Source organism: Salmo salar, chromosome ssa16, assembly GCF_905237065.1.
Source record: "Salmo salar chromosome ssa16, Ssal_v3.1, whole genome shotgun sequence".
Taxonomy (NCBI): domain Eukaryota; kingdom Metazoa; phylum Chordata; class Actinopteri; order Salmoniformes; family Salmonidae; genus Salmo; species Salmo salar.
The window spans coordinates 83,743,762-83,756,792 of record NC_059457.1 but is presented as its reverse complement, the minus strand read 5'-3'; the positions used below and the strand labels follow the sequence as shown (position 1 = coordinate 83,756,792).

The following is a 13,031-nucleotide window of genomic DNA, read 5'->3' as shown; positions in this document are numbered from 1 at the left end:
TTCTGCACTAGTAATGTTTCAATGTATAAAGCTAACCACATACCGATACAGTGTAGCGTTCATGGTTACCATGGCAACAAGACGCAGGAACATTGTAAAAGGTACTTGTTTTCTACGGACAACATTCAGCCGGATCTATTTCCAGTAACCAAGATCCACTTTTCCGGTCCTTCCTTTTCAACAGTTCCCCACCAAAGTGAGTTTGGCTGATTGATAATCCTCGTACAATCTAACTCCATCCTGCATTATTTATGCATAAAACACATATTTGCATTGTCCAAATCCATAGTTGTGTACCTCATTGTCAATCGGGTTTGAGTTTGGGATGCATTGTGCATTCATTTAGTCAACAGTTAGAACTTTAGTTACCGTACACACCACAGGCTGCGTAACATGCTAGCTGGCTAGCTACCAGACATAATATGTACTTTTGCCAGCTAACGACAGGCAGTCCAATGAATGGTTACATTTAGCCAGTTTCATGAGACATTTTTGTTTCGGTGGAGCAGGGATGTTTTCCTGTTTTGGACGTTAGTGTACCTGGCTAGCTAGCTAACGTTAGCCTAGCAGGGCTGGCGTTTTACTTTGTATGGGACAATCTCAACTTGAACCGTCCCGGTATGTCTTTTCAGATGGCTCCTACCAAGAAGGGAGAGAAGAAGAAGGGGCGTTCAGCCATCAATGAGGTGGTGACCAGAGAATACACCGTCAACATCCACAAGCGCATCCATGGAGTGTAAGTACTGTGGTGCAAATGGACAAATTCACCAACAGAAGCCGGGTCAATGTTGGCTCAGCGTCCTCAAAACACTTCGTTTTTCATCAGTACCAGAGGATATGGTCTGGTGTGACATATGGGAGTATTTACATCACAGAGCATGGCTGTTGACAAATCTGCTGTTCCTCTAAATTGGCAGGTGTCCCTCAAGATGTAGGCTAGTTTTTGTTAGTTCCCTGCGGCTGGTCTTGATCAGAAGGTTCCTTCTCTCTACAGGAGCTTCAAGAGGAGAGCTCCTCGCGCTCTCAAGGAGATCCGCAAGTTCGCCATGAAGGAGATGGGGACTCCTGATGTACGCATCGACACCCGCCTGAACAAGGCTGTGTGGACCAAAGGCGTCAAGTAAGGACTAATGAGACGCCTGTTTTAAGATTAATCGGGTGTATTCATTAGTACACACTGTAGCAGAATGTTTTGCAACAGTAAACATGGGGTTTCTATTGGACAAGTTCAGATAAGTTTCTCCCCGTTTCTGCTGTTTGCTTCCATTTGGTTTCTAGTGAATACACCCCTGTTATCATATGAATCAGGTATTACTGTACTTGTGTTTCCCAAACAGTTGGTTAAACAATCACTAAGCCCTTTAGTTGAATCTGGCACTTTCAGCAGGATTAAACGTTTTGAAACATTCAGATAGAAATAGGCTATATTGATCAAACATGCCTCTGACGTAGAATAAGGAATCACATCGGCTCTGTTCATGGAATTTCTATCTGCAACGTTCGAGAACGTTTGGCAACGGAACATGGCCCAGGTGTGCTCCCTCAGGAACAAATACATGTTGAAATATCAAATAGGTGGAATACCTGGGGGGGCTTGAGGAATTGGTTTGGTAACAGCTCTTTATTAGCCCATACAACCACTTATGGTTGTTGACACAAATAGCACTACAAATATTGTTGCTCACGCATGTTTTCATTCTGCTTAGTACTTACGTTCACTTGTGTTATGTACAGGAACGGTCTCATCCTGTATGGCATAACGTTCACTTGTGTTATGTACAGGAACGTGCCATACAGGATGAGACTAACGTTCACCCATGTTATTTACAGGAATGTGCCATACAGGATGAGAGTAACGTTCACCTATGTTATTTACAGGAATGTGCCATACAGGATGAGGGTACGATTGTCCAGGAAGCGCAATGAGGATGAAGACTCCCCAAACAAACTGTACACACTTGTCACGTATGTCCCTGTCACAACATACAAAGGTGAGGCGTACTCAATACCAAATGTGCCTTCATAGGTTTGCTACAGTATAATTTATTCGGACTTGTGCTGAAATGTCAACGATAGTCTCAATTACTGTATATCCCTGTTTTGTTCTTGATTTTTCTAATAGCAAATACACCAATATGAAAGATTTAGTTTTATCATCTTTTCTGTCCTAGGATGATGAAGACAGGTTTATTATTGTCACGCTCTGTTGCTAAAACCTTTTTCTTTCCTTTGTCAACAGGTCTACAGACAGTCAATGTTGATGAGAATTAGATCTGTCTTCAACGCTTGTAGAATAAATGTATAAAATGAGTTTTGTCTGATGTCTTTATTATACACTACAACAGGGTTCCCCAACTTGCGGCCCGCGTGGTGAATTTGGCCCGCAAGTTTTATTTGCCCCCCCCCAGTTTCCTGAGATAAAATATAATTTTTGTTGGGTGGAAAGTTGAACATAAGATTGTAAAAACACCAGGAAGTCAGCTCTTAGTGATTTTAATTTCACATCTGTTCCCAAGTATTCCCACGCATAATAGAGAGATACGTGATCGTATAGAAATGTAAGCAAGGTTTGAAATGATTGCTTTAGTCAAACATCTGTTTTGGCTTCTTGCAGTCAATTTGCACTACAAATGATTTGTAATTATGTTCCAGCCCCCCGACCATCCCCACTCCCCAAAGAAATCGTCCTGAGGCTGAATCTAGTTGATGATCCCTGCACTACCAAGTCAAATCAAATGTATTTATATAGCCCTTCTTACATCAGCTGATATCTCAAAGTGCTGTACAGAAACCCAGCCTTAAACCCCAAACAGCAAGCAATGCAGGTGTAGAAGCACGGTGGCTAGGAAAAACTCCCTAGAAAGGCCAAAATCTAGGAAGAAACCTAGAGAGGAACCAGGCTATGAGGGGTGGCCAGTCCTCTTCTGGCTGTGCCGGGTGGAGATTATAACAGCACATGGCCGAGATGTTCAAATGTTCATAAATGACCAGCATTGTCAAATAATAATCATAGTAGTTGTCGAGGATGCAACAAGTCAGTAACACAAGAGTAAGTGTCAGTTGGCTTTTTCATAGCCGATCTTTGAGAGTATCTCTACCGCTCCTGCTGTCTCTAGAGAGTTGAAAACAGCAGGTCTGGGACAGGTAGCACGTCCGGTGAATAGGTCAGGGTTCCAGCAGGTCTGGGACAACAGGTCTGGGACAGGTAGCACGTCCGGTGAACAGGTCAGGGTTCCATAGCTGCAGGCAGAACAGTTGGAACTGGAGCAGCAGCATGGCCAGGAGAGAGAGAGAAAGAAAGAAAGAGAATTAGAGAGAGCATATTTAAATTCACACAGGACACCGGAAAAGACAAGAGAAATACTCCAGATGTGACAGACTCACCCTAGCCCCCCGACACATACACTACTGCAGCATAAATACTGGAGGCTGAGACAGGAGGGGTCAGGAGACACTGTGGCCCCATCCAAGTAGATGAACTGTTATGAATACAGGCCTACTTGAAGCGGGTCTGTGACTTGCATGTCTGAATGAGGTTGGGTGCCTAAATGTAACTGTACATGACATTATAAACGCACAAACACCTCGCACGTCTCCCTTCCTTTTCTATTGACTCAAGCTACTGCCTTGTTCAACTTCCTCAAACGCCTTATCCTCTGTGGAAGACCGTTGTCCAAGAACTGCCAGAACCATGATATATTTATTTGTTAGGTTCTTTGAGATTATCATTGTGATGATAAGCACTATATATAATACATATTAGATGTGATTGAAACCCTTTCTATTGACCAGTCATCTGTGTTAGCCAATATAGTCTCTTGAGGGTTTACCCATCATTTCCAAAAATGCAAATTCTCTTGAATCCTGATCCCAGTGCCTATAGCCAGCTGGAGAGTTTTGCATTTTGAGTGCAAATTTCAGACACTCCTCATCTCGTCTCTGCCACAACAGTTATATGGGCTATTCTGATGCAACATGGGGAGATTTTTTTAATGATGTGATGAGTGTCTGAAATTTACACTCAATTTCTCCAGCTGGCTGCCACCGAGGGTGTTGCGGTCTGCCCTCCAGGACACCTACAGCACCCAATGTCACAGGAAGGCCATAAAGATCATCAAGGACATCAACCACCCGAGCCACTGCCTGTTCACCCCGCTATCATCCAGAAGGCGAGAGACTGAAAAACAGCTTCTATCTCAAGGCCATCAGACTGTTAAACAAACAGCATCACTAGATGCCCTCCACCCAGTACTCTACCCTGATCTTAGTCACTGTCACTAGCCGGCTACCACCCAGTACTCTACCCTGATCTTAGTCACTGTCACTAGCCGGCTACCACCCAGTACTCTACCCTGATCTTAGTCACTGTCACTAGCCGGCTACCACCCAGTACTCTACCCTGATCTTAGTCACTGTCACTAGCCGGCTACCACCCAGTACTCTACCCTGATCTTAGTCACTGTCACTAGCCGGCTACCACCCAGTACTCTACCCTGATCTTAGTTACTGTCAGTAGCCGGCTACCACCCAGTACTCTACCCTGATCTTAGTCACTGTCACTAGCCGGCTACCACCCAGTACTCTACCCTGATCTTAGTCACTGTCACTAGCCGGCTACCACCCAGTACTCTACCCTGATCTTAGTCACTGTCACTAGCCGGCTACCACCCAGTACTCTACCCTGATCTTAGTCACTGTCACTAGCCGGCTACCACCCAGTACTCTACCCTGATCTTAGTTACTGTCAGTAGCCGGCTACCACCCAGTACTCTACCCTGATCTTAGTTACTGTCAGTAGCCGGCTACCACCCAGGACTCTACCCTGATCTTAGTTACTGTCAGTAGCCGGCTACCACCCAGGACTCTACCCTGATCTTAGTTACTGTCAGTAGCCGGCTACCACCCAGTACTCTACCCTGATCTTAGTTACTGTCAGTAGCCGGCTACCACCCAGGACTCTACCCTGATCTTAGTTACTGTCAGTAGCCGGCTACCACCCAGTACTCTACCCTGATCTTAGTCACTGTCACTAGCCGGCTACCACCCAGTACTCTACCCTGATCTTAGTTACTGTCACTAGCCGGCTACCACCCAGTACTCTACCCTGATCTTAATCACCGTCACTAGCCGGCTACCACCCAGTACTCTACCCTGATCTTAGTTACTGTCAGTAGCCGGCTACCACCCAGTACTCTACCCTGATCTTAGTTACTGTCAGTAGCCGGCTACCACCCAGTACTCTACCCTGATCTTAGTCACTGTCACTAGCCGGCTACCACCCAGTACTCTACCCTGATCTTAGTCACTGTCACTAGCCGGCTACCACCCAGTACTCTACCCTGATCTTAGTCACTGTCACTAGCCGGCTACCACCCAGTACTCTACCCTGATCTTAGTTACTGTCAGTAGCCGGCTACCACCCAGTACTCTACCCTGATCTTAGTTACTGTCAGTAGCCGGCTACCACCCAGTACTCTACCCTGATCTTAGTTACTGTCAGTAGCCGGCTACCACCCAGTACTCTACCCTGATCTTAGTCACTGTCACTAGCCGGCTACCACCCAGTACTCTACCCTGATCTTAGTCACTGTCACTAGCCGGCTACCACCCAGTACTCTACCCTGATCTTAGTCACTGTCACTAGCCGGCTACCACCCAGTACTCTACCCTGATCTTAGTCACTGTCACTAGCCGGCTACCACCCAGTACTCTACCCTGATCTTAGTCACTGTCAGTAGCCGGCTACCACCCAGTACTCTACCCTGATCTTAGTCACTGTCACTAGCCGGCTACCACCCAGTACTCTACCCTGATCTTAGTTACTGTCAGTAGCCGGCTACCACCCAGTACTCTACCCTGATCTTAGTTACTGTCACTAGCCGGCTACCACCCAGTACTCTACCCTGATCTTAGTTACTGTCAGTAGCCGGCTACCACCCAGTACTCTACCCTGATCTTAGTCACCGTCACTAGCCGGCTACCACCCAGTACTCTACCCTGATCTTAGTCACCGTCACTAGCCGGCTACCACCCAGTACTCTACCCTGATCTTAGTTACCGTCAGTAGCCGGCTACCACCCAGTACTCTACCCTGATCTTAGTCACCGTCACTAGCCGGCTACCACCCAGTACTCTACCCTGATCTTAGTTACTGTCACTAGCCGGCTACCACCCAGTTACTCAATCCTGCATGGAATCATAGGTCAGTTTAATAATGTTTACATACTGTTTTACTCATTTTATATGTATATACTGTATTCTAGTCAATGCCACTGACATTGCTTGTCCTAATATTTATATATTTCTTAATTCCATTCTTTTACTTTTAGATGTGTGTGTGTTGTGAATTGTTAGATATTACTGCACTGTTGGAGCTAAGAACACAATCATTTCGCTACACCCGCAATAATATCTGCTAAATATGTGTACGCGACCAACACAATTTGATTTGATTTAACCTCCCTGGCACATCCAACGGGCTGTAAGGAAGGATGAGCTGTTGGGGGGGGGGGTTCTTCTAAACATCCAAGCCCAGCTGCTCCCCAAGAAGACCAAGAGCAACAGCAGCAATGTCATTTATGCAAACAATGCCAATAATACCCATGATGCTGGCCATGTAACTGAGGAATTGTATGTATTTAATAAAATAAGTATTTCACACGGTAAGCCTTATCCTGATATGTGTGTATGGATGTGTATGTTGTGCAACACTGATACCTCTGTCCCTGATACTTATTCCCACTGGCATCTGAATGTCCAAACACACATGACCAGCAGCATGATATGACTGGGGCGAGTAGTCAGTGTTGCATTGTGTGTCATATGAAGCCATGTATGATGGCAGCCTATAGGCTAAGCTCATCTTGTATTTGCAGTGAGAATATGCACAACTTTTTGTATAGAGTTAAAAAAATAAAAATACAGGCGCATTTAATATCACTGGCCAATTGCATAGCTAGTTCTCGGGTAGTCTTGTTGTGCGGTGTAAACATTTGAACGCTAGGGGGCGAAATCGGTCTGTGTTATTGCATCAACAACATGAAGAATAACGAGACAGGTACGCAAACATCACAATAAACGTTACTATTGCATTAGTTGCAATTACACAGCAGGTAAGACATCACATTTGGGTTGTACAATGGGACACTAGCTATCAGATCGTTTTCTGATCAAGTCAAACGTACTCAGGAGCAGGCCTAGCCTGCTACACTATTCGGAATGGTCAGAATTATGGCTAGCTAGCAAACAGCAACAAGCTAACGTTAGCTGAAGTTGATCTCGCCCTGGCTTTCAGTAGGGACAGTTGTTTTGACCACGCCTATAGTTAGTTGGTGATTGGCATAAATGGTAATGTAGTTTTACAGCCTGCTGAAATGGTAGCCTATGGATGCTAAGCTAGCTAGGTAGCCTGCTAAGTAACTAGTCTCTCCTCACTGTCCCTGTGCCGGTGGAGCGCCCGTCAGAGTCCAAAGATTATGACAACTAGCTAACGTTAACTAGCCTTCAGTCCAAATATTATGGGAAGGTTTCCCCCTTTCATCTGTGCTGAGTCTGGCGAGAAAGACTAGTTGCTATTGCTAAACAGCTGTTTATGCAGGTACCGTTGCTACTTCAATGGCCCACGGGTGATGCAAATAACGATGCGGCACCACTGGCTGCTCGTCGGGGCTTGCGGCTGGGTGTTGCTCATCCTCGTGTTTGCCAACAAGTTTATCAATTTTAACGCCAGAGCCACGGATGGTAAGTTATCAGACTGAAACCTGATTTTTGTTTTTCTTCTCATCAATACTAGCTATCTATACCTTTCAGTGATTGTTCAGCTGGAGTTGGAGCTATAGTTACATAACAGCTATGCTGTTAGATGTAAATGTCTAGTCTCCTCCTTGGAATTGTCTTGTGATCTCTTAGTGTTTTGCGTTTCAGACTATGGGGAGAAGACTGAGATGCAGAGTTGGACTCAACCAGGAGTTAAGACCATCAAATCACTTCCAGCTCAGAAATCAGACAGAAGAGCTCCCGAGTTATCAGACCTGGTAGGTGTTTTGTTTGTGTGTGTGTGCCCTTGAAACAGAATCATCAGTTACTTGAAGTGTGTGTGTGTGTGTGTGTGTGTGTCAGTCCTCAGTAGGCCCCTCCTCCATGGCCAACCCAACAGACTGGAACACTGTGGAGACGAGGCGTCTGGAGCTGCTGTCAGCCGTGTGTAAGAACGACTCCCTAAGGAACCTCACTCGCACCTCAATCAACAAGTTTGTCTTGGACCGCATCTTTGTGTGCGACAAGCACAAGATCCTCTTCTGCCAGACCCCCAAAGTGGGCAACACTCAATGGAAGAAGGTCCTGATCGTTCTCAATGGTGAGTGACGGAGGACGGTAGGGAGAGAGTCAGTGTGGGAAGGGAGGGAGGGAGTGAGTGAGAGAGGAAGGAAGACAGTGACGGAGTGTCAGTGAGTGAGTGATGATGATGATGATGAGCAAAGTTGACTCAAAATGTAAGCTTATCTGTCTGTAAATTGTAGTGATGTAGTAGCCTCGATCCCAGTGAAGGACTAAAAAGCTAGTGTTCTTCTGTCCTTTTTTCCCTCAGGAGAGTTCTCCACTGTGGAGGAGATCCCAGAGAACCTGGTTCATGACCATGAGAAGAACGGACTGCCCCGCCTCTCCTCTCTGACGGAGAAAGAAATCACTAAAAGGTTAAGGCCCTGCTCCAATACTTCAGAAATGCATCTTACCTTCCTTCCTTGAAGTAATCACAGATCTGAATTAGTTAGATTGGTTAAAGTAATTATTATAATTATTTTGTAACCTTTATTTAACGTGGCAAGTCAGTTAAGAACAAATTCATATTTTCAATGACGGCCTAGGAACAGTGGGTTAACTGCCTTGTTCAGGGGCAGAACGACAGATTTTTACCTTGTCAGCTCTGGGATTAGATCTTGCAACCTCTCGGTAACTAGTCCAACGCTCTAACCACTAGGCTCTAACCACTAGGCTCTAACCACTAGGCTACCTGCCGCCCCTGATGGTAATAAGATGATTAATGCACTAATTGTAAGTCGGTCTGGATAAGAGCGTCTGCTGAATGAGTCAAATGTTATAGTTTTGCTAAACATCTTTACTGACTTGTTTGGCCCTGCCCTGTATCCATTGTGGTGTTCTGATTCTATGGGACTCACACTGTGCTTTTTGTTTTATCTCGCCAGGTTAGCCACGTACTTCAAGTTCTTCATTGTCAGAGACCCGTTCGAGCGCCTCATCTCCGCCTTCAAGGACAAGTTTGTGAAGAACCCGCGCTTCGAGCCCTGGTACAAGCACGACATCGCTCCCGCCATCATCCGCAAGTACCGCAAGAGTCACCGTGACAACGACAACAACAAGGCGTCTACGGGCCTGCGCTTCGAGGACTTCATCCGTTACCTGGGCGATGAGCCCGGGCGCCGCCGCATGGACCGCCAGTTCGGGGAGCATGTTATCCACTGGGTGACGTACGCGGAACTCTGCGCCCCCTGTGACATCACGTACAGCGTCGTGGGGCACCATGAAACTCTAGAACGCGATGCCCCCTACATCCTGAAAGCTGCCGGGATAGAGCGTCTGGTATCATACCCCACCATCCCCCCAGGGATCACCCGTTACAACCGCACCAAGGTGGAGCGCTACTTCTCAGGCATCAGCAAGCGGGACGTCAGGCGGCTTTACGGCCGGTACCAAGGAGACTTCAGCCTCTTCGGCTACCCCAGCCCGGATTTCCTGCTAAACTGAATGACGACGACACTAAATAAAGACTGTTTTGCAATGATATTATAATAATATAATGTCTCTCTAATCTAACATGCATCTTAATCAGTGTGTGGTTTACTGAAGAGGTAGGGAGGGTGTAGCTAGCTAGCCGCCTAGCCTGGCTGCTCTAACTAGGAGCCATAGTAGAGACTGGTGATCAAGCCAGGGAGGGATGGAGACTACAGGTTGGTCTGATATAACGTGCTGATCTGCTGTAGGATGATCGTCACTCCTCTACCAGGCTGACGGTAATTCCTGCCTCGACTTAGCAACACTTCCTGCCTCTGCCTAGCAACTGTCACCATGGGCGATGACTGTACTACATGCCTCTACTTCCTGGTAGCCGTCACCATGGTGGCCATGAATAGCATGAGGACCGAGGTGATGGACAGTTACTATGGTCATGGCTAATGGCTGTATTCGCCATACGACCAATGAATTAAGTGCCACATTTTAATGTTATTTAACAAAGCTTTTTGTATTATAATAATTACTTTATTTAAACCAGAGATTACTGTTACATACTGTGCTAAATTGTACCACCCTCTGCACTACCACACAAAGCAGGTCTGCTGCTGTAACTGCATTATGGACTAACACTGAAGTGGGTCTGGGAGACAGTAGCCTGGTTAAACCAGACTGAATGCTGAGCACACCATTGAAACGTAGCAGAATCAGTTTGAATGCGAGGTTATAGAGATGGTAGTGAAACACTAACCGGTTAACAATATCAGAGCCCCAGCTCTCTTCCCTCCAGTCTAACTGCTCATACAGAGTAGAGCAACTCCATCTAGCTTCAACACTCAGCACCTTTATAAATGGTGGGATTCTGTGACCTCAAAGGGTTGACATGCGCTGAGTGGGAGGAGTCAAAGTGTCAGCTATGCCTGTGTTCAGGTGACGGGGGAAAGGTTCACTGTGGCGTAACTCCTGCTGATTGGCTGAAGCTACTACAGTGGATAATACTATGCCTGTATTATGTCATGGGGTGTACAGTCCCTGGGTCTTACCTCATGTTCCCGTCCAGTAGACAGACAGACAGATATATAGATGTCCTTCAGGGTTAATGCAGTTAAATCCAGCCCAGACACATAATAATATGGGATCATGGCAATATGGATTGGAGGCATACAGCCAACCCTCTTCTATACCCATACTTATGTCAAAGAAGGTGGATGAACGAAGATGTCTTACTCAGGCTGTTTACGTTCTAATTAAGGGGTGGCTCTACCGTAGACAACAATGCGATAGCAGCTGTGTCTGGTCTACTTAGTTCCTTGACTGTATATAAACCATAAAGTGAGGGAGTGGGATGCCTCGCTTCCTCTTCCGTCTCAGTTTGCCACCTGTAAGGGCAGTACATTAGACTACATTGGCACTGTACCTGGGAGAAGGAAAAATGGTTTCATTTTCTCATCCTCAGAACTGTTATTTCACAATTGAATTCCATGAATTGTCTTATTCTTCATTCTAAACGACACCGTCCAATGGCGTCCATGAAGAGAAGTGAGTCACAGTTTCCTGTTGACCTTTTTTAATCAACCAATGTTTGGTATGGTCAGTCACATGGTATTGACAGAGCTAGGTGGACAGGCGATGGTTACTGAGTAATAAAGGTTTCATGTAAAATATAAAACTGGTCTTCTGCGCTCTTCTCTGTACGACAACAGTTAAACCCTGCAGTAGACCTGATTCTCATTCTAGCAGTAGACCTACCACCAGAATTCATTCAGTTACACCTAGGGCTGGGCCATATGGGCAAAATATTATAGCACAGTATTTCATGATTTAAAAAAAAAGATTTTTCATAATAAAAGCTCTAAATGTGCTTTATGAGTAGGGAGTGATCCTAGGGTGTAAACACATAGATACTAAGTGATTTCAAAATTGATCTTTCTCCATTCTGATTGTTTTATACTGTTCAAATTCAACTTAAACCACCAAAAAGTAATTTTCATCAATTTCTGCATTTGAGATCATTTCCACACTGCCAAGTAGGGCTACACGATATGGGCAAGCAATCTGGGCCTTACTTTTAACCAAATGTTGCAATTTGACTTGCATTTAGAGCATAACACTTGGGTTAACTGTTGGAATCATGGAAATATAATGTATATTCTAGTTATATAATAGTGGGCACTATAAAATACAGTGTTGTTTGACATGACAATGAATTAAAATGCCAGGGAGGAGTTATTGAGACAGTGTAGGAACTAAAGTGTTGATAGGTGTTTCCTAGGGGACCCTATAATCTTTGGCTACATTGAATGTTCTTTTTTAGTTACATGAAGTAGCTAACATATTCTTGCTTTGCGTTTACCTCTGATTTAGAAGATACTGTTGCACAAACATGCTGATTTAGGTCTACACCATCACTGGTATTATTAGACTGAAAAGCTAATTACGCTTGCTCTTACATGTATTAGCTAGCGATTAGCATTAGCGGCTAACAAGAAAATACAAACTAGCGGTTGTCAGATGTAAGAAACACAAGCTAATAGTGTAATTATAGAACGCTAGGGAATTAACTTAAGAAGCAAAGTGACAACTGCATCGTTGTCATCAACATTGTTGCATGTGTTGCATAGACCATGCAGACTGAACGTGGTCGAGGAAAAACAAATGCGCTCCTTGAGTGAACGGACCTGGAGCCAGGGCTCGGTCTGTGTGGGAAGCCGCATGGGGAGAGATGACTCAAGTAGCGAACTATAAAAATGGACGTTACACACTGCGTATCACATTTATCAAACCAAACATTCAAATACCGTTGTAGAAGGTAAAGTAAAAACCCAAACCGGTCCATGCATCAATACCGGTATATCGCAAAAAAACGGTACAGCGCCCAGCCCTAATTAGACCTACCACCACAGTTCATGTAATCTTTCAACCTGCAAACAGAATACATTAAGAGAATTCAACACTGCTATAGAGAGTCATCATAGTTTAAGAGTCAAATCCATCTCCTGATGGGAATATGTTCAGGCCAGCCAGAGTCCTGTTGGTGTCTAGACTGGAGTGTTGTTAAGGCACAGCAGTCTGAGGGTGTTGACTGAGTTTAACCCAGAGGTCCTAGTAAAGTAGGCCATGACCTCAAGAGAAATGTATTCATGTCGGGGTGGAGTAGCCTAGGCAGTACAGTAAACATTCATACAAGTCACTCAGAGATTTGAGTGCGTTTGGCTAGGGTACATCCCAAATTACACCCTATACAGCGTACTACGTTTGACCCGAGCCCAGAAGAAGTGCACTAC

At 45.2% G+C, this 13,031-nt stretch overlaps 2 protein-coding genes across 2 annotated transcripts; both read left to right on the top strand.

The window, feature by feature from the left end:
- The first annotated feature begins 70 nt into the window (after positions 1-70).
- LOC106574971 (60S ribosomal protein L31) lies at positions 71-2,310 on the top strand. Its single transcript, XM_014151106.2, has 5 exons — positions 71-196; positions 633-736; positions 995-1,120; positions 1,879-1,991; positions 2,240-2,310. The coding sequence occupies exons 2-5, from the start codon at positions 633-635 to the stop codon at positions 2,269-2,271; spliced, it is 375 nt and encodes a 124-aa protein (XP_014006581.1). The 5' UTR covers positions 71-196; the 3' UTR covers positions 2,272-2,310.
- A 4,667-nt stretch (positions 2,311-6,977) lies between these two features.
- LOC106574845 (carbohydrate sulfotransferase 10) lies at positions 6,978-11,416 on the top strand. The gene is made up of 6 exons (XM_014150951.2): positions 6,978-7,057; positions 7,598-7,740; positions 7,924-8,033; positions 8,119-8,356; positions 8,588-8,693; positions 9,204-11,416. The coding sequence occupies exons 2-6, from the start codon at positions 7,629-7,631 to the stop codon at positions 9,760-9,762; spliced, it is 1,125 nt and encodes a 374-aa protein (XP_014006426.1). The 5' UTR covers positions 6,978-7,057; positions 7,598-7,628; the 3' UTR covers positions 9,763-11,416.
- Positions 11,417-13,031: the final 1,615 nt, after the last annotated feature.

Bases quoted from the DNA above. Each gene is read 5' to 3' on its own strand.
- LOC106574971 (XM_014151106.2), top strand. From the start codon at position 633: ATGGCTCCTACCAAGAAGGGAGAGAAGAAGAAGGGGCGTTCAGCCATC. The intron at 737-994 runs GTAAGTACTGTG...TTCTCTCTACAG, and splicing joins CACAAGCGCATCCATGGAGT to GAGCTTCAAGAGGAGAGCTC. The intron at 1,992-2,239 runs GTGAGGCGTACT...CTTTGTCAACAG, and splicing joins CCCTGTCACAACATACAAAG to GTCTACAGACAGTCAATGTT.
- LOC106574845 (XM_014150951.2), top strand. From the start codon at position 7,629: ATGCAAATAACGATGCGGCACCACTGGCTGCTCGTCGGGGCTTGCGGC. The intron at 7,741-7,923 runs GTAAGTTATCAG...TTTGCGTTTCAG, and splicing joins TAACGCCAGAGCCACGGATG to ACTATGGGGAGAAGACTGAG. The intron at 8,694-9,203 runs GTTAAGGCCCTG...TTATCTCGCCAG, and splicing joins GAGAAAGAAATCACTAAAAG to GTTAGCCACGTACTTCAAGT.